The 18,153-nt window shown below is 42.8% G+C and overlaps 1 protein-coding gene across 1 annotated transcript; it reads left to right on the top strand.

Annotated features, from left to right (window-relative positions):
• Window positions 1-1,828: 1,828 nt before the first annotated feature.
• PSMB1 (proteasome 20S subunit beta 1) lies at window positions 1,829-17,923 on the top strand. The gene is made up of 6 exons (XM_025444357.3): window positions 1,829-2,005; window positions 4,278-4,385; window positions 7,875-7,956; window positions 10,328-10,457; window positions 16,529-16,635; window positions 17,642-17,923. Exons 1-6 carry the CDS (start codon window positions 1,893-1,895, stop codon window positions 17,825-17,827), a joined length of 726 nt encoding a protein of 241 aa, XP_025300142.1. The 5' UTR covers window positions 1,829-1,892; the 3' UTR covers window positions 17,828-17,923.
• Window positions 17,924-18,153: the final 230 nt, after the last annotated feature.

Below are 18,153 nucleotides of genomic sequence, written 5' to 3'. Positions count from 1 at the left end.
AAGCGTAAGGGATACCAGATGGGCCGGGGGAGCCAAGGTGGCTTCAAGGGTATCAGTAGTTTTTTCTTACTCTGTTCACGTCCTCATGCGTGGGACCCCAGGGTATCTCCGTCTCCCCTACGGTCCATATAAGCACATTCATATATTGTACAGTAATCCACTTCCTTCGTAGTGTTAGCCCTTGAACGATGCAGGGGTTAGAAACTCGAACCTCCCCAGAGATGAAAATCCACGTAGAACCTTTGACTCCATTCAGCCTTTTGTTGACTGGAAGCTTTGCTGATATCGTGAACAGACGATTGACACATATTGTGTATGTTATATGTATTATATGCTGTATTATCATTGAGGTGGAGAAAAAATTAAAATTATAAAATACATTTACAGTACTGTATTTATTGGGGAAAAAATCTGCATGTAAGTGGACCTGTGCAGTTCCAACCTGTGTTGTTCAAGGGTCAACTCTATTATACATATCAGTAAGGTTGTGAACTCCTTAGGGATAAAGAATGTTTTATACCCATTTGTATTCAGGACAGAACAGATTCAGAATAAGTATGATTTTCTGTCCATAACCAATAATGAAAATCCTGTTTTATCCTTTGTTTACAGTAAAACATGGGGAAACTGTTAAAACAAGTACTTTTCAAAAATCTTTTCTGGTCCCCAAATCACACACATGTTATCGGGTAGTCCATCCTATAGGAGCCAATTGCTTCTTTGCTTGTTGTTTGAGATGATATTTTTAAGCTCCTAAAATTATAATATTTCTATAAGGAAGTGCATAAACACATCTGGAGATTAAAAGATGGTGAAACATGAGGAAATCTCCCACAGTCCATCCAGGGTCCATCACAGTCCTTCAGGGTCCATCCATGGTCCACTTACGGCCCAGCCATGGTCCACTCAGGGTCGGGCCGCAGTCCATCCATGGTATGGCCAAGGTCCACTCAAGATCCATCATAGTCCATCCACGGATGGTCACGGTCCGTCCACGGCCCATCAGGGTCTATCTACAGTCCATTCACGGTCCATCGCGGTCCATCACGGTCCATCCACAGTCCATCCACAGTCCACCATCGTCCATCACGGTCCATCCACGGTCCACCATAGTCCATCCCAGTCCATCCACGGTCCATCACGGTCCATCCACGGTCCACCATAGTCCATCCACGGTCCATCCCGGTCCATCCACGGTCCATCCACGGTCCATCCAGGTCCATCGTGGTCCATCACGGTCCATCACGGTCCATCGTGGTCCATCACGGTCCATCCTGGTCCATCGTGGTCCATCACGGTCCATCCACGGTCCATCACGGTCCATCTAGGTCCATTCTGGTCCATCCAGGGTCCATCCAGGGTTTATCCACAATCCACTCATGGACCATCACGGTCCATCTCGGTCCATCCTGGTCCATCCCGGTCCATCCAGGTCCATCTTGGTCCATCCAGGTCCATCCCGGTCCATCCAGGTCCATCCTGGTCCATCCCGGTCCATCCAGGGTTTATCCACAATCCACTCATGGGCCATCACGGTCCATCCACGGTCCATCCTGGTCCATCCAGGGTTTATCCACAGTTCATTCACGGCCCATCCACGGTCCATCCTGGTCCATCCACGGTCAATTGTTTTGTGTGTGGTCAGACTTTAAATTCCTTGTCCATCAGGCGTGAATTCGAACGATTCTTCAGGAAAGAAAAACCGTCCTTAGGAAAAACAACGAGTCGGCCTCCTCGGAATAGGGGGCGCCCGGCTATCCAGAGGAGCAACGACAGGCGCGAGACAGAGCGGCCGGAAGGCGCGCCGCCGGAAGCCGGAAGCCGGAAGCCGGAAGCGCGAGGACTTCCGGCCGGCGCCATCTCGCCGTGAGACAGCAGCCGCCGCCGCCGCGATGCTGTCGACCGCCGCGCGGGGCTGGGGACCCGGCCGAGACTTGGCGATGGAGCCCGACGGCGCCGCGGGCCCCCAGCAGCTGCGCTTCTCGCCCTACGCCTTCAACGGAGGGTGAGCCCCGGAGCGCCTGGGCCGCTCGGCGCGGGGGTCGGCGTGGGAGCCGGGGCTCTGCCGGGAGAGCGGCGGCGGGGGCGGGGCGGGCCGTCCTCCGGGGCCGGCGCCGGCGTTCGGGGGGGACCCAGCGGTCGGTGCCCCCGGCTCTCACGGTGTAGACGGGGAACCCGTAGGGACGCGTTCCCTACCTTGTAAGCAGTTCTCTCTCTTTTTTTTTAATTTCCAGAACGACTGCTAGATGGCATTCGCTCCGTTTTCACGGACGGGCCGGGGCTCTTAGAGGTTGGGCCGCTCCGGGCACGGCAGCTGGAGGCTGAGCCGGGCGCGGGTTCTGACCCCGCGTCCCGGGCGGGCTGCTGGCCCATCGTGAGGCGGTTACAAAGCAGGAGGCTGCGGGGTGCTGGGGACTCCGTACCTGCCGCTCCAGCTCCTTGCGATCCAGCTTACGATCCTGTGATCATCAAGTCACTTTTTTCCAGTCTTTTCTCCTTTTTCTCTAGCGCTTATTGCTGCCGGCTCTCGGGCAGCCTTTGTCTCTGCAAAACAAGGCTCGGTTCCCCATCTTCTACTCTGTCTCTTTTAAATGTAGCTAAACCCCATTAACATTCTCACGTCTCATTCGGGGTAGGATGATTCCCGAATGTGTTTCTCCAGGTTTACCTCTCCCCAGTCCCTCTTTTCCAGCTTCTTAAATGAAACATTTCTACCTGGATTTTCTTCTGTCCCCGTAACTCGAGGTACTAGAACAAAAATCAAGCTGATCCTCAGTCATCTTTCCTTCTTGCTCAGAATTATCCATCAGCTACCCAACCGCGTGTGAAATCCTGGACATCACAGTTGGCTCTTCGTGCTTCTGCTGCTTTTGGTAGTGACGAAGACTTGCACGATTCGTGCGTTCATGTTCCCCAGTATCCCGGTTTCTTCCAGTTCACCCCGCTACCTCACTGCTGCATTAATCTTTTTGGAACAGTGCTTTGATGCCATTTCCCATATTGTGTGTTATTGTCACGGCAGTCTTCTTAAAACTCTGCTGCATGTGTATATGGAGCTGATCTCATTTCACAGTCTTTAGTGTGGGATTTTCTGAGGTCAGACCCCTGTCCACTGCATAAGCTTTATGTTCCTCCACTAGCTTACACACAAAGAAACACCCTAATAAGTTGTTTGTGTTATTTTGATCATTACCTGACTCTCTTTATCCATTGTCCATATTTGGAATGCCATCCTTTTGTAGTTCAGAGCTTTAGTGCACGTCCCACCTTAGTAAAAATAATGGATAATGTTTTCTTAGTGCTTATATTCTATTTCTTAGTACTTCTTTCTTAGTGCTGTGCTAGGTACTTTTGTGGTTTGTGTCATTCGACAGTCAGTCATCCTCTTAACACAGGAACTGGTATTACCAGCAATGAGAAGGTGGATTATTTGTGGTCACAGAGCTAGGAAGTGGCAAGGACAGGTCCAGTAAACCCCGAGCCCAGGTTCTCACATGTAAGCCACGTGATCATAGCTTACATTGCAGGATCAGTTATGTCCTTTGGCAAAGTAAAAGGGCTTTACAGTTCTTAGTGCATTTAGTTCTTGCAAAATCCTAGTAAGGGTAGTTACTGTTAGGATCTCTGATCTATATATGAAGACATTGAGGCCTGGAGAAATTAAACAGCTTACCCAGGGTCTCCTACCTGGTGAGTGAGAGATCCAGAATTAGATCCAGAATTAAACTACTCTGGGAATTCATGCTTTAGACCTTTTCAGAACACAGCATAAATTATACAGTCACAAAAGAAAAGGTTTGTTCTTTGTTCATTTCCAAGATATTTGGGTGTTTACTGAGTGGTAGATAAGGGCTTGGATATGAAGACATGAAAAACATTAAACCCTTCTTTGAGCACAGAAAACTTGATTTGTGGTGTCTATACCTGATCCCCTTGGCAGGGGTTATGGCCCTGTTTTGTGATATCAGTATCTTGCTCAAGGTTGGTATTTCATTTTTGATAATGATATGATAATTCAGTGGTTTTTCTGGTTACCTTCTGCCTAGTGACCTTTGCTCTGATTTAGGCTTGTGTTTTTTAGGAAGTACCTACATTTTTTCCCCCGGACAACTTGTAGCCAGGAATCATTTCCCTTTGATTGTTCATCTGAGCCCTACTCTTGGTCAAAGCTATTGGGTTTTGTCTCAACATATGCTATGGACTGTTCTCTAGAGAGAGATGCTATTGCCATCCACAAATATTCATTAATTTTTGTGTCTCCTTTATTTTTCCCTCAGTACTGTATTGGCAATCGCTGGAGAAGATTTTTCAATTGTTGCTTCTGACACTCGATTGAGTGAAGGGTTTTCAATTCACACCCGGGATAGCCCCAAGTGTTATAAATTGTAAGTAAATATTTCTAGGGTCACATTTCTTAGTGCCTTGTGATGATTTCATGCTGTAAGAGATTCCACTTCTAAACAATTTGTTTAATGAGTTTTTAGATTGCATATTTGGAGCTTAGTTTGCATTTTTCTTAGAAAACTGTTTTCTGAATTAGTATTTCCTAATAATTCAATATGCAGTCTTAATGATATTTGCTGTACTAGCAGGAAATATTTTTACCTTAATGTTTTATCATGAACATTTTCAAATACATAAGAAAGGTAAAAGAATTTTGTAGTGAATACCTCTATGCTATCACATGGCTCTTGCTGTTAGCGTTTACTGTAATTATTTTATCATATAGCTTTGTATTCTTTTTTCTGTTAATCCATTGCATGTTTAATGTTAGGGTTAAAGCTCATAGGTATAGCTGCTTAGGTTATGGTTAAATTAAATGTTTTGGGTAAAAAAAAAAAAAGCCACAGTCATAATGGGCTAGCTATATTTTTTCTAAGACGTGAAAATGAAATCTGCACTGATGAGCAGTGGTTTGTAACTAAAGATTTTTGGAAACAGTTACAAAGGGTGGTTAATTCCTCAGTCCACAAAGAGCCTATTTAAGCCTGAATTGTAATAGGAATGAATTGACGAGGTTCAAGGACCTTGTGTTGTAAGGAGGAGGGCTCCACCTTTCCTTGTCGAGCTGGCCCACACCCTACTCTAGAGAACAGCTGATGTTTGTTTGTCGTCATCGTCCCAGTTCTCTTCGTGTACTTTTTTAAAAAAATCTAAGATCTTATTTATTTATTAGAGTATGTGTGCACACGCACAGGAAGGGGAGAGGGAGAAGACTCCCCGCTGAGCAGGACGCCAGGTATGGGACTCAGTCCAGGACCCTGGGATCATGACTTGAGCCGAAGGCAGACACTTCACTGACTGAGCCACCAGGCGCTCCTCTTCATGTGCTTTTCCATCTTTCAGTATTCCTTTCTCCTCTCTAATTCTTAGTGCGTGGATACTACCTTTTTTCTTCTTCTAAGATGTTTTATAATTTGAAAGTAGTAAATGTCACAGATAAAATTGAGGACTATAACTACAAATAACCATTCTCCTACAAGGTTCTGCTCATCTTCATAATGTTCTACTTTAATGTATGTGTTGCTGAAGGGAATACCTGTTCTTTCTTCTTTTTTTTTTTTTTTTTAAGATTTTTTTTTTTATTTATTCATGAGAGACACAGGGAGGGAGGCAGGCAGGCAGGCAGGCTCCATGCAGGGAGCCTGATGTGGGACTGGATCCCAGGTCTCCAGGATCAGGCCCTGGACTGAAGGCGGCGCTAAACCGCTGACCCACCGGGCTGTCCCCCATTCTTCTTTCTTCTTATGAAATAACTGTAGGCATATAGATGGATAGAGAGAACATTAACAACTTCCTATGTCCTTCTTATCCATCTTCAGCACTAAACCACACATAGGGTTGAAGCCGCCTATGTACACCAAGCCCTTTGGGGCTGACTTAGACCCAAACCTGCCTCTTCCCCACCTGTTTGAGACTCTACATTTAGTCTTTATTCTTTGCATGCATACTCCCTTTCCATTGATATATCTGAGTATTTGGTATAAAGCATCCTAAAGCTCCAACATTTTGTCTTATTCTATTGGTATTATTCACCCATCTTGGTAGTAAAGGTGCTGCAGCCTTATGGGAGATTGGAGCTCTTTAACTCAGTGCAGTGAGATTGGTTATAGGGATAGTCGGGGAAATGCTGGTGATGCCCCCAGAGGTGTCTTAGTGGTCTCCCTACCTGGACAGGTATGGTTTGTGTAAATTTCTGAAAGGAAGGGTTTATCTTGTGACCTCTGCTACATTTCTTGATGAGATTGGTGTAGGTTTCCTTATAGATTGATATTAAAGTTTAGGAATCTTTGAGACCTGGTTAAATTTGTTTAACTCTATCAAAATTTAATCAGTTCCCCAATGGTGGGCATTTAAGTTACCTTTTTTTGCTTTGTTTTGAAGAGTCATTAGCATAACATGTATACTTTCACAAGTAAGCCTGTAGTATATATCTTTGCAAACTTACTTGAATATATTTACAGGTAGAACTTCTAGCAGTGGAATTATTGAGTAAAAGTAATGTTCACTTAAACTTTTACTGGATACAGCCAAATGACCCTTCTAAAAAGTTAAACTGCTGTATATTCTTGCCCAGTTATTTATTAAGAGTACCATTTTCCACAACCTCAGCAGCGTTATGTATTATTAACCAGTCTAATAGGTTGAAATAATCTCCTGTGTAGATTTGGATTTGTGAACAACATGAAGGCACTTTTCATATGTTTATGGTGACTTCTGTCTCTTTTTTATGTGACTCCTGTAACTATACCAATCTTTCTGTTTGAGGTTGTTTTTTGTTTTTTTTTTTTAGTTGAGATATAATTGACATGACTGGTTTCTGGTATACAATATAATGATTATGTATATTGCAAATGATCACAGTAAGGCCAGTTAATATCTGTCACCATACATAATTACACATTTTTGTTGTTGAGGACTTTTAAGATCTCTGGCAACTGAAATACTCGATACAGTATTATTAACTGTAGTCCCCATGCTATACATTACATCCAGTGAGACACTGTGTCGATGCATTTGATATTTATAGAAGCCCTTTCAGACTAAGGAAATTAACATTAGACTTTGATCAAATCTATGATTTTTTTCTTTATCATATTTTTCTCCATGTTTTAATTTGGGAGTTGCTTAGGGGCTCATTCAGTTGAGTGTCCCAACTCTTGGTCTTGGCTCAGGTCATGATCTCGGGGTCATGAGAGCTAGCCCTGTGGAGGGCTCCATATAGTGGAGAGTCTGCTGGAAATTCTCTTTCCCACTCTTGCCCCTCCTGCTTGGGCACACGGATGCTCACTTGTGCATGTGTGTGTGTGTCTTTCTCTCTTTCTCTCAAGTAAATAAATCTTTTTTAAAAAGTTTTAATTTGGGGATCCCTGGGTGGCGCAGCGGTTTGGCGCCTGCCTTTGGCCCAGGGCGTGATCCTGGAGACCTAGGATCGAATCCCACGTCGGGCTCCCGGTGCATGGAGCCTGCTTCTCCCTCCGCCTGTGTCTCTGCCTCTCTCTCTTGATCTCTGTGTGTGACTATCATGAATTAAAAAAAAAAAAAAAAAAAAGTTTTATATTGGTACATAGGTTGATGAAGCTATTCTGTGTAGATACTGAATGTATCATATTTAAATAGGTGGCTCTCAACCCAAGATTGTACCACCTGTGTTTTCTTTAGGCCATTCTTTCATTTGTCTCTAAGTCCTTGATCCACCCACAATTTATTTATTGTAGGGAATAAGATGATTACCCCACCCCTCCAACGGGTCTAACTGGTCGCAGTACCATTTGGTGAATAATGGAAATAGGAATTTTAAATTTAAAATTGCCCAAAGCGTGTTTTATTTTACTGTCTAACCAGCTCAGTTTCCTGAAATATGCTTTTTACAGAACAGACAAAACAGTTATTGGATGCAGCGGTTTTCATGGAGACTGTCTCACCCTGACAAAGATTATTGAAGCAAGACTAAAGGTAGACACTTTTGTGTAAAGTTAATAACAATTTCTTTGATTGATTGAAGCATACGACAGGACTGTTGTTCAGAATACTTGGAGAAGCTCTAGGTTAGCAGGTGAAATTACAGTCTATTCTAGAAATGAAAAGAAACTTAATATAGACACGTGAAAGTAGCATAATGTGAAACTGCAGGATATTCCCTTTCTTAAAATCTCTGTACGATATAAAGATTCTCTACCTTTTCCAAGGTAGCCTGGGAAGGGTTTCTCCTGAAGATAATCTTCCTTCAAAAACAAAAATTCTGTGGTGGAGGCAAGCTTGTAGACGGGTGCTTGGTTTTGGATACCATCAGCTGACATGCTTTCCCTCCTTCCAACGTTGAATTCTTAGTTGACAGGATGCATAAGCAGAAACAGGAGTAGATGTGGCAGGAGTTTGGATGAAAGATACCATCTAAGCTGTCCTCACCTGATTCCTTGATTGGTTTTAGTTGACTGCCAGCTGAAGAAGTTGTGACACGTGATAGGTGGGGGTGAAACAGTAGGAAAGGGTGGTCCGAGGGGGAAGTGAGAGAATGAGCCATTCTAACCTGTTCTGCAGGTTTTAGAGAGGCTGACAGTGTCCCTGCCTGCATGTATTTTGTGTGTGATGGGTAGGAATGAAGAACAAAGGAATACTGACTTAATGAAAGCAAATGCATGTCTGGATTTTTATTAGGACCTGTGTATATTAAGCAGTATGTAACTTCAAATAATTTCAAGGAGAGTAGACCAGGAATAATTTAGACTGTATTAAAATGGGTTTTAGGGGCACCTGAGTAGGTCAGTTGGTTAAGTGTCTGACTCTTGGTTTCAGCTCAGGTCGTCATCTCAGGGTTGCGAGGTGGAGCCCCATGTCAGGCTGTGTGCTCAGCACGGTGTCTGCTGGAGTTTTTTCTCCCCATACCTTCCCCCCCAAGTGTGTGTCCATGCTCTTTTTCTCTAAAGTAAATCTTTAAATTAAAATGGATTTTATCCGTAATAGTAAATACTCTTCTTAGCTGGCAAACAAGATTTGGGCTGGAGTAGGATTTAATTTTGTAGGATATGTGTCCCAATTTTTATAAGTTGGTAAGGCCACCTGATGTGTGAAGAACTTAGCTATAATCACATCCTGTCTTTGCCTATTTGTGAATAACATTTGAGATTATATGCACTTATGAATGATGTCATAGGTACTAGAGTATGTAATAAGTTTAATATCTGGTTTTGAAAAAATTTGAAATAGCTCATTAGAATATAGAAATTATTTCATTCAATGTTTTATTGTTATTTGAAATTTTTACACTGAAAGCTTCATTGGCATACATTTATTGACGTATTTATATGTTTCCTGGTATACATGACTAGCAGAGTAAGCATTGTGTTAATAAAATATAACAAGGAACAGTGAATTCAATTTAATCATACCATCCTTGAAATTTTTCTTTCATACATTATTACATAAATGGTGTGGTGATTAAAATGTTGATGCTTGGTTTTGAAATGAAATGAAGATTTTTTCCTAATCTGTTTTCAGTATTTTGACTTGTTATTTTGCCCTATATTCTTAGGTAAATCTTTAGAGATGCTTGCTTTGTGGGTGATAAATTGGTGAACTTAAATTTATGTTTGTAATTTTTTTAGAATTTCTCGGATAATTTAGAATTCCCTAAGAGTGCAGTAAATCTAGGTTTCAAAATCACAATGAGATTTGCTTTGGATACTTCAGTTCTCCATTATAGATGCTTTAAGGAGTAAGACCATTTCCCAGAGTAAGGGTTCTGCTCTCATACCTCCTGTTCTCACACGTATCTACTTTGCAAAGAGAAGGGCTTGTATGTGGGTCTGGTCAAGGGTCAGCAAACTGACCAGAGAGTAATTATTTTCAGCTCTATGGGCCATTTACTTTGCTGTTGTAGTGCACCAGCAAATGTAGGTAGATAATATATAATGAACAAATAGGACTCCGATCTGATTCAGCTTTCTTTGCAGAAGTAGTTGGTGAGCTGGACTTGGTCCACGGGCTCTAGTTTGCTGCGGCCCTGGTCTAGAGGCAGAGTAAAGGAGAGCTGGACTTAAATCATCCTCCCATGCACTACTGATGCCTGATGTGTGGCATTTGCTCTTGAATGAGCCGTTCCTGAGATAAGGGTGGCATGGAAAATAGAGAATTGAGGACAAATTTAACTTCCTTTCCCTTAAAAATGTGTATAGCCCCCCGAATGGTGTGGTAGTATTGTGTGTGATGATGAAAGAACAGTAGGCACCCTTTCACCAAGATAAGTGTTCACCCTTTAACTTTACTTTGCTGGTTCTGGTCTGTATTATATTTTGCCTCTCCGTGCCTGTTTTGTTAATACTTGCAGATGTATAAGCATTCTAACAACAAAACCATGACTACAGGGGCGATTGCTGCGATGCTGTCTACAATCCTCTACTCAAGGCGCTTCTTTCCCTACTACGTTTACAACATCATTGGGGGACTGGATGAAGAAGGTAGAATTCTTTTTTCTGGAAAATGAAGGGAGGGGGGTGGCATTTTTTAGATGTGTGTTTCCATCTAGATTTCAACCATAAACACCATCTTGCCTAACAGTTTTATTTTCTGTTAATTAAAGCAATACGAAACTGAAGCTAAAAGGGAAAGAGATGATCCGAAGGCACATCACAGATTATATACTAAAGCTCTAATAAGGACTATTGGGCAGGCTGTTATTTTACTATTTTCTGCAGATCTCGTATGAGTTCAGTAGTTAGATAATTAGCATTTCGGTCTTTCAGAAAGAGATCTGATTTGGAGAAGCTTGACTTAATTATGATTCTACATAACAAACATATTTGCTTAAGTTTTTGAAAAGTGATGCCTTCAAAGAAGTGTATGCATACCCTGCAGTGTTTTCTGAAGCACCACTGATTTCCTGTCAGAGTCCGATGAGAAGGGCCTGAGAAAATGTCGTGTTACTTGATATGTCCTCTTGTTGTGTTTCTTTTTTTAAAGATTTTTTTTATTTATTCATGAGAGACACAGAGAGAGGCAGAGACACAGGCAGAGGGAGAAGCAGGTTCCATGCAGGGAGCCTGAGGTGGGACTCGATTCCAGGACCCCAAGTCACCCCCTGGGCCGAAGGCGGTGCTCAACTGCTGAGCCACCCAGGGATCCCCTGTCCTCCTGTTTTAATCCAGTGCAGGGACACTGATGGTTTTCACTGGGTTTCATTTGGACTGACCTTTGGTTGCTTCCAAAAAACCAGGTACTTTCTCTCAGGACAGATCTGTGCCACCATTTACAGTAGTCCATTGAGTAAAGAAGTTACAGAAATGTCTGGCTGATAATAGTATGTTGAAATACATCTATCTCCTGAGAGGGAACATTTCTGGATAATGAGTTCGGCTCCTCTCATCCCCTCACTCTACTTTGTATCCCTGTCTCTTCTAGTCCACTGGCTTTTCCTTTGTTTTCCTTCTATCTTACTAGCTTACCCATATGTGGCCTCTGGGAGCCTTCTAGTCATAGTATCGACTGTGGTTTACGTGTAGACAGGTTATGTTAACACAGTGTATTTCAAGGCTTTCAACCTACTTGAAAACTAAGAAAGTAAGTGTAAAGCATAGAAATGGTCAGTAGAAACAAATTACCCTTAATAAGGTAATTCAATCCTAGCCACAGATTAGCTTGCATACCCAGCGTGCTCATGGGCACTTTTTCACTTAAATTACGTCTGACTTGAATGTCTGATAAATAAAGTCATGTTTTAGTCACATTTGTAATAGCTACCATTGAATTTAGCAGAACAAACGGTGTCCTTTGAGTTTTGCTGAGAGATAGGGAGACTGGGGTGTGTTTTGAGTTAGCCCTGTTCTTTAATGTTTTGGTGGTATTCTCAGGCATTTCTTTCTTTCCTTTTTTTTTTTTTTTTTTTTAAGATTTTTTTATTTGTATTTATTCATGAGAGACAGAGAGAGGCAGAGACAGAGGCAGGAGGAGAAGCAGGCTCCCTGTGGGGAAGCCCGATGTGGGACTTGATTCCGGAACTCCAGGATCATGCCCTGAGCCAAAGGCAGACGCTCAACCACTGAGCCACCCAGGCGTCCCTCTCAGGCATTTCCAATTGTCTTTTTAAATCTTCTCTGGTCTGCTTTGGTTATCCTTTAAATTTGTTTTTATTTCTTAGAGCAATTTATGTGTGTCATAAAGCAGTCCTGTCTGTTCCCAAGGTACTCCAGCTTTTACCTGTGCTTTCTTTCCTCTTCTTGGTTTATTTCCTTGCTTTCATGGTGTACAAAGCCAAGAGACCTTTTATGTGACTTAGGATCTAATCCTAAGATTTTATAATGTTCTGAGATTTTATAATGATGCTCCTTCTACAGAGTGTCTTCTAGATTTCCCCCTGTTCCCTCCTCACTGTCTCCACAGCCACCTGCATTGTGATCTTTCCTTTATAATGTTCCCCTTGCCATATTGCCCACTAGTCCTTTTCTTCCTCTCTGAAGATTTCCTCAGGTTTAGATTCTTACCTTTGGTACAATTTTTTTTTTTTTAAGATTTTATTTATTGATTCATGAGAGACAGAGAGAGGCAGAGACCCAGGCAGAGGGAGAAGCAGGCTCCATGCAGGGAGCCCGATGCGGGACCCGATCCCGGGCCTCCAGGATTATGTCGTGGGCCAAAGGCATGCTAAACCGCTGAGCTGCTTGGGCTGCCCCTTTGGCCACATTCTTATTTTTGCTGTCATTCACTTCCCAAGAACTTTTTTTATTCTCTGGCTTCCTAAATTTTTTCTTAAAGTATGTTCTTGTTATATTTTTTGTACTTTCTTTGACATTTTCTTGTGTTCTTTGCATTGCATTTTATCAGACTTTTTTTTTTTCCCATTTGGTTTGTTTATTCCTGACTTCTATGTCAGAGGCTTCAAATTTCTGTTGATTTTTGACAGTTCATACTGAAGGTTGATATGCCAAAATCTGAGTAAAGGTGGCATGGTATGTCTGTTTTCCATTTGCTGCTTCTGTTTCATTCCCTTACACAGCCTGCATATAAGCCTGGTGCCCCCAAGTCCAGAGTCTCCACTAAGGTCTCAAGAGACCTTGTTTCCTGTTTTGCTCTCTTGAGGAGACAGAGACCTGGAGGGCAGTGCTCCTTCTTGAGATCTTCAGGGTAGTTGGGTCCCTGACTGTCCTTCAGGACACTGGGGTCAACAGGTGAACTTTGGACAGTGGGATCAGTGATTGTCTTTAGGACGCTTGGTCCACAGCTGCCCTTGAGGCTCACAGGTTCAGTAGCCATCTGCTTTAACCTCTGCCTTTGACTCTACTTAGAGTCATGCTTTAAAAATATTTCCACGAAATTAATAATGAATTTAGTTTCTCCTTAACAAAAACAATGGTACTGTAGAGGTTTCAAAGAGTACAGGAAGATACAGAGGTAAAGTAGTCATCACCCCAATCCTTATCTCAGAGATAATTAGTATTAAACTTCTGGTCAGCATGCTTCTAGGCATCTTGGTGGTCACATGTGCTGGTGTGATGAATAAGTGGAGTATATAATGTGAATGTCTGTGGTGGGATGTACTGTCAAGGAGTTGTTCTGTGCTCCTGAGTAGACAGACTCCTCAGGATTCAGGGCTGATTTACATGGGGTGTAGCTATGCCATAGTTTGCCTGCCTGTCCTTTGAAGGTCATTACGCAGTTTCCTTAATATAAACAATATGCTGAACAGTCTTGTACAGTTTTGTATACTTCAACCATGTGTACCTCCCTGGAAAACATTCCCAGAAATTGAGTTGGCTGGGTCAGAGAATATATATTTTTGGCATTTCGATGCCACCCCTGGCTTGCCCTTCAGAAAGGGTCACCAGTGCCCCTCCTACCTGGGGCACTGGGGTAGTTTTTTGCATCCTTACCACTATCAGAATTAACACATTTTGGAGATCTTTACCTAATAAATACTTTATGGTTTTGATTTATATAAGTGTACTCAAGTTGGGCGTTTTTTGTGTTTATTTACCTTTTCATTTCTTTGAGACTGACCTATGTGCTGACCTTTGCTCATTTCCATGTCTGCACTGGTATGTCAGTTTTCCATTTTTCCATGAGTCTTTTTAAAAAATTATAAGAATGCCATCCAACTGTGTCAACTCTGTAATGTCAGCAGTGGATGCCTCCCAAGAATGTTTCTGTCTCCCATCTTGAGGAGTGTCTGGGTATCCAGAATTTTCAGAATTTCGTACAGTCCAATCTGTTGGTGTTTAACTGCTCTGAGTGTCCTCTTCTATTAGAAGGGAGGGTTTACCTTTATTTCTTTCTAGGACTTGTTTTGACTTTATTTTTACATTGAAGCCAGTTTGCTTTTTTTAAGGTTAAGAATTATTTTTGATGAGGAAAAGCACTCTGTAGTCAAGATTCATGCCCTTCTCTGATGTTTTGCCTTTGCTAAGGGGCGGGGGGCGGGGGGAGCGGTGGGGGGCGGGGGGGGGGGAAGGTCATTGAATCTCTGGTCTTCAATTTATCCCACTCTTCTCTTCCTCACATCTCTTGGTTTTCCTGAGATTAGTTCTGCCTTCGGTAAAAACTTTTGGGCCTCGTTGTACTTGTGTCCTGTTGGCCTCCTGAGAGATACATTGTTCTTTTCGCTTTGTATTTCCTGTCCCTTTTTCCTGTGCTGTATATATAGTTCGTGAACTGCCCACTGGGATCTCGATCTTGTCCCACTTTTCCCACAAAAACACTTCCCTGGGCAGCCTCAGCACCTAGATGCTGCCTTCTCAGCAGAGAATTGTAAGTAATTCTGCATCAGGAAAAGCACACACAGCTGGGGGTAGCGGAGGTCCATGGATAGGGAGACAACTGTCCTTAATCTCCCATCTCCCAGGTTAATTACTGAGGTGTTTCAGTTCTGGGATGATGTGCTAAAAGGTCAGTTATATCACTTCTAAGTCCTAGCTCATAAATGACCCATGATTTCTCACACCCAAAACACAGTTGTTTTTAAAAAAATTACAGTGGCAGGTGTGCTCTGTAACAGATCCAGTATGGAAGCACACGAAGTGATTCCCTTCTTCTCTTCCCTCCAGTCCCACAATCATGACTAACTGCAGTTTGCAGTTTATCTTACATACTTTTTTGTGTGCCTTATACAAATACATGTTTTTCTTATGCTTTTAAACAAAATAGGACTGTGTTGTACATATTACAGAGCTCTTCATTTTACGTTGTCTTGTGGTTGTGGGCCTGGGGGCAGTCCCGTTTTTCTCTTCCATACCAGTTTGGGCTAACAGATTTTAGGGTGTTTGTATATTTTTGCTCTTTTAAGAGATGCAGAATAAGCCTTCTCATAGGTAGATCTGATTTATAAGTGAGATTATTACTAGGTCATAGGGTATGTACTTTTACACTTTGATAGATTCTACTGCCAGATTGTTCTTTAACAAGGCCTAGCAGTTTGTGCATGCTTCAGGTGAGCCTCAGAGCCCCATTTATCCTTCTGCTCTTAGTGCTCTGTGACTTGTTAAGAATTCAGGGGCTCCTGGAGGGCTCAGTTGGTGAAGCATCTGCCTTCAGCTCAGGTTGTGGTGAGTCTGCTGCCTCTTCTGCCCGTCCCCCTGCTTATGTGTGGGCGCATTCACATGTGCGTGCTCGCTCACTCTTTCTCTCTCAAATAAGTAAATATAATCTTAAAAAAATTTTTTTTAATTTTTATTTATTTATGATAGTCACAGAGAGAGAGAGAGAGAGGCAGAGACACAGGCAAGAGGGAGAAGCAGGCTCCATGCGCCGGGAGCCTGACATGGGATTCGATCCTGGGTCTCCAGGATCCCACCCTGGGCCAAAGGCAGGCGCTAAACCGCTGCGCCACCCAGGGATCCCAATAAATATAATCTTAAAAAAGAATAGGTACATTCAGATTCTGGTTTAGTGTTTCTGTTTTTTATGTTTTGTTTTTGCAAAAGTGATTCTTAAATCTGGTAGCACAAAGCAAGTGATTACATCTTAGGCACAACTAACCTTTTGCATGTGACATTTGTGTTTTTCCAAAATTTCCCCTTTATTAAAACAGTTTTTTATGGTGTTGATGCTTACTATTAAGTTTAAAAACACAGTAAATCTTCCTTGTGACTATTCACATTCAGCAGTAGGAGAATTTTAAACTCAAATCTATGCTAGAACTACACTCACTCGTTTTTGAGGAACATCGTGAAGAGCTTAGTGCAGAACTCAGCCCAGGACCTGTGACTGCTAACCAGCAGTATATGTGACTGCTTCCTGTCCACATATGTATCGGAGCCACTGGGCGGTGATGGCTGATGTCAGCTTGATGAGAGCGTGGAGCTGAGCTCCGGGTGGCAAAAACACCATGAGACAGGAGTGGGCAGGTGTGCCTCTGATCATGTTCTGAGGGTAGGTGAGCAGACTGCTGAGGATAACAGAACATGCTTCTTACTGAAATTTGGCTAAAATTTTAGCTAAGTTCATAGTTCACTTTGTGTCACATTTGGACTAGATTTAGTTTTACTGTGGCTTGGGGTTATGGTCAGGATGCACCCTTATGGCGACTGTATTATTCTTTCAGGGAAGGGAGCTGTGTACAGCTTCGACCCAGTAGGGTCCTACCAGAGAGACTCCTTCAAGGCTGGAGGCTCAGCAAGTGCCATGCTCCAGCCGCTGCTTGACAACCAGGTAATGACACCGCATCCAGGCTGGTCATGACGTTAACACAGAGTGCTTCCCTCTGAGTTCCGTTCACCAGCTGAGGAGAGTGGAGAAATCGAGGCTTGCTTGTATGTCCCTGCTGAGTTTGTGTGGCTGATTTTCCCTACCCCAGTCTACAGTCTCTGTGTTCTGCTGGCTCTCTTGTGGTCTCTCACCTTCTCCCAGGGCTTTAGTGTCTTCTGTGCTCTCGTGATTTCCAGGCCTCTTGTATCTATAATACTCGGTCTGTGTTTTCAATTCTCTTGCCACCTTTACCAGAACATCTTGAAAATTCTTTTCTCCACATATTCACCATTTTTGTGTCCCCTTATTTTGTATTCTAACTTCCAAGTACATTTTTAATTTGCCTCCTTTTCTGTTACTGTTGCCTAAATTCAGGTCTGCATTTCCCAGCATCCTTTCTGCCTCCAAACTTACTTCCTTGTGTTTCTGAAATATATCATAAACGTGTAGTCACTTGTGTGTATTGCTTACCTGCCTCCTCTCCCATCCATGTGGTGTGCTTCTGCACAGCACACCCTTGGTCTGCGTTGTCACTGCCGTCTGACTCTGCTATATCCTTCGTGCCCCCATACTCAAGTGTGTCTTCTGCCAAAGGAGATTTAGTTAATAGCTGCTGGGGCTCTCCTGGCTCTTTTCTCTTAATGGTAACATATTGTATAATGGTATGTGTGCTTCTCAGGAGCAGGAGCTTTGTCTCAGTGAATATTTGTCAGGCTTTAGGAATGTTGTGAGAGCTTGGTGCAGAACTGGGACTGCTAACTGGTGCAGAACTTGGTGCAGGACCTGGGACTGCTAACCAGTCTGCTTGTGAGACCTTCAGTCAGCTCTGGAAGCTTCTCAGTTGAGAGACATTTTAAATTTGTGTGTGATCTATTCATTATGAGTCCCCAGACTTGTGAAGGCATTGGGGAGGCTGGAGCCACCTTTGTACTGTCACATGATGCCTCAACCATGTTTCCTGTCCCACCAGGTTGGTTTTAAGAACATGCAGAATGTGGAGCATGTCCCGCTGTCCTTGGACAGAGCCATGCGGCTTGTGAAAGACGTCTTCATTTCTGCAGCGGAGAGGGATGTGTACACTGGGGATGCACTCAGAATCTGCATTGTGACTAAGGAGGGCATCAGGGAGGAGACTGTTCCCCTGAGGAAGGATTGATTGGTGTGCTGTTATTAATCACTTTAGAACTGGTTAATTTTGTATCTTGGAACTATTGGTCTATGTTTCATTAAAAAATAAAAGCTGAAGTAATCATTTTGTTGTAATTTGTGTTCTTTAAGCAGGATGAACCTAGAAAGTAGAATTTCATTTTCCTTTCATTTTCTGCTATTTTTTTGTCTTTCAGAGCTATTTTTGCATTTTAATTTTTTTTAGCTCTACGTCCAACATGCAGCTCAAACTCAAGACCTCAAGATCAGGGGTCACATGCTCCACTGACTGATCCAGCCAGGTGCCTGTTTTTGTATTTTAGAAATGACAAAAAA

Source organism: Canis lupus, chromosome 12 (genome assembly GCF_003254725.2).
Source record: "Canis lupus dingo isolate Sandy chromosome 12, ASM325472v2, whole genome shotgun sequence".
In the NCBI taxonomy this organism is placed as follows: domain Eukaryota; kingdom Metazoa; phylum Chordata; class Mammalia; order Carnivora; family Canidae; genus Canis; species Canis lupus.
The sequence above is the reverse complement of the archived record's forward strand: the minus strand, read 5'-3'. Positions and strand labels throughout refer to the sequence as shown.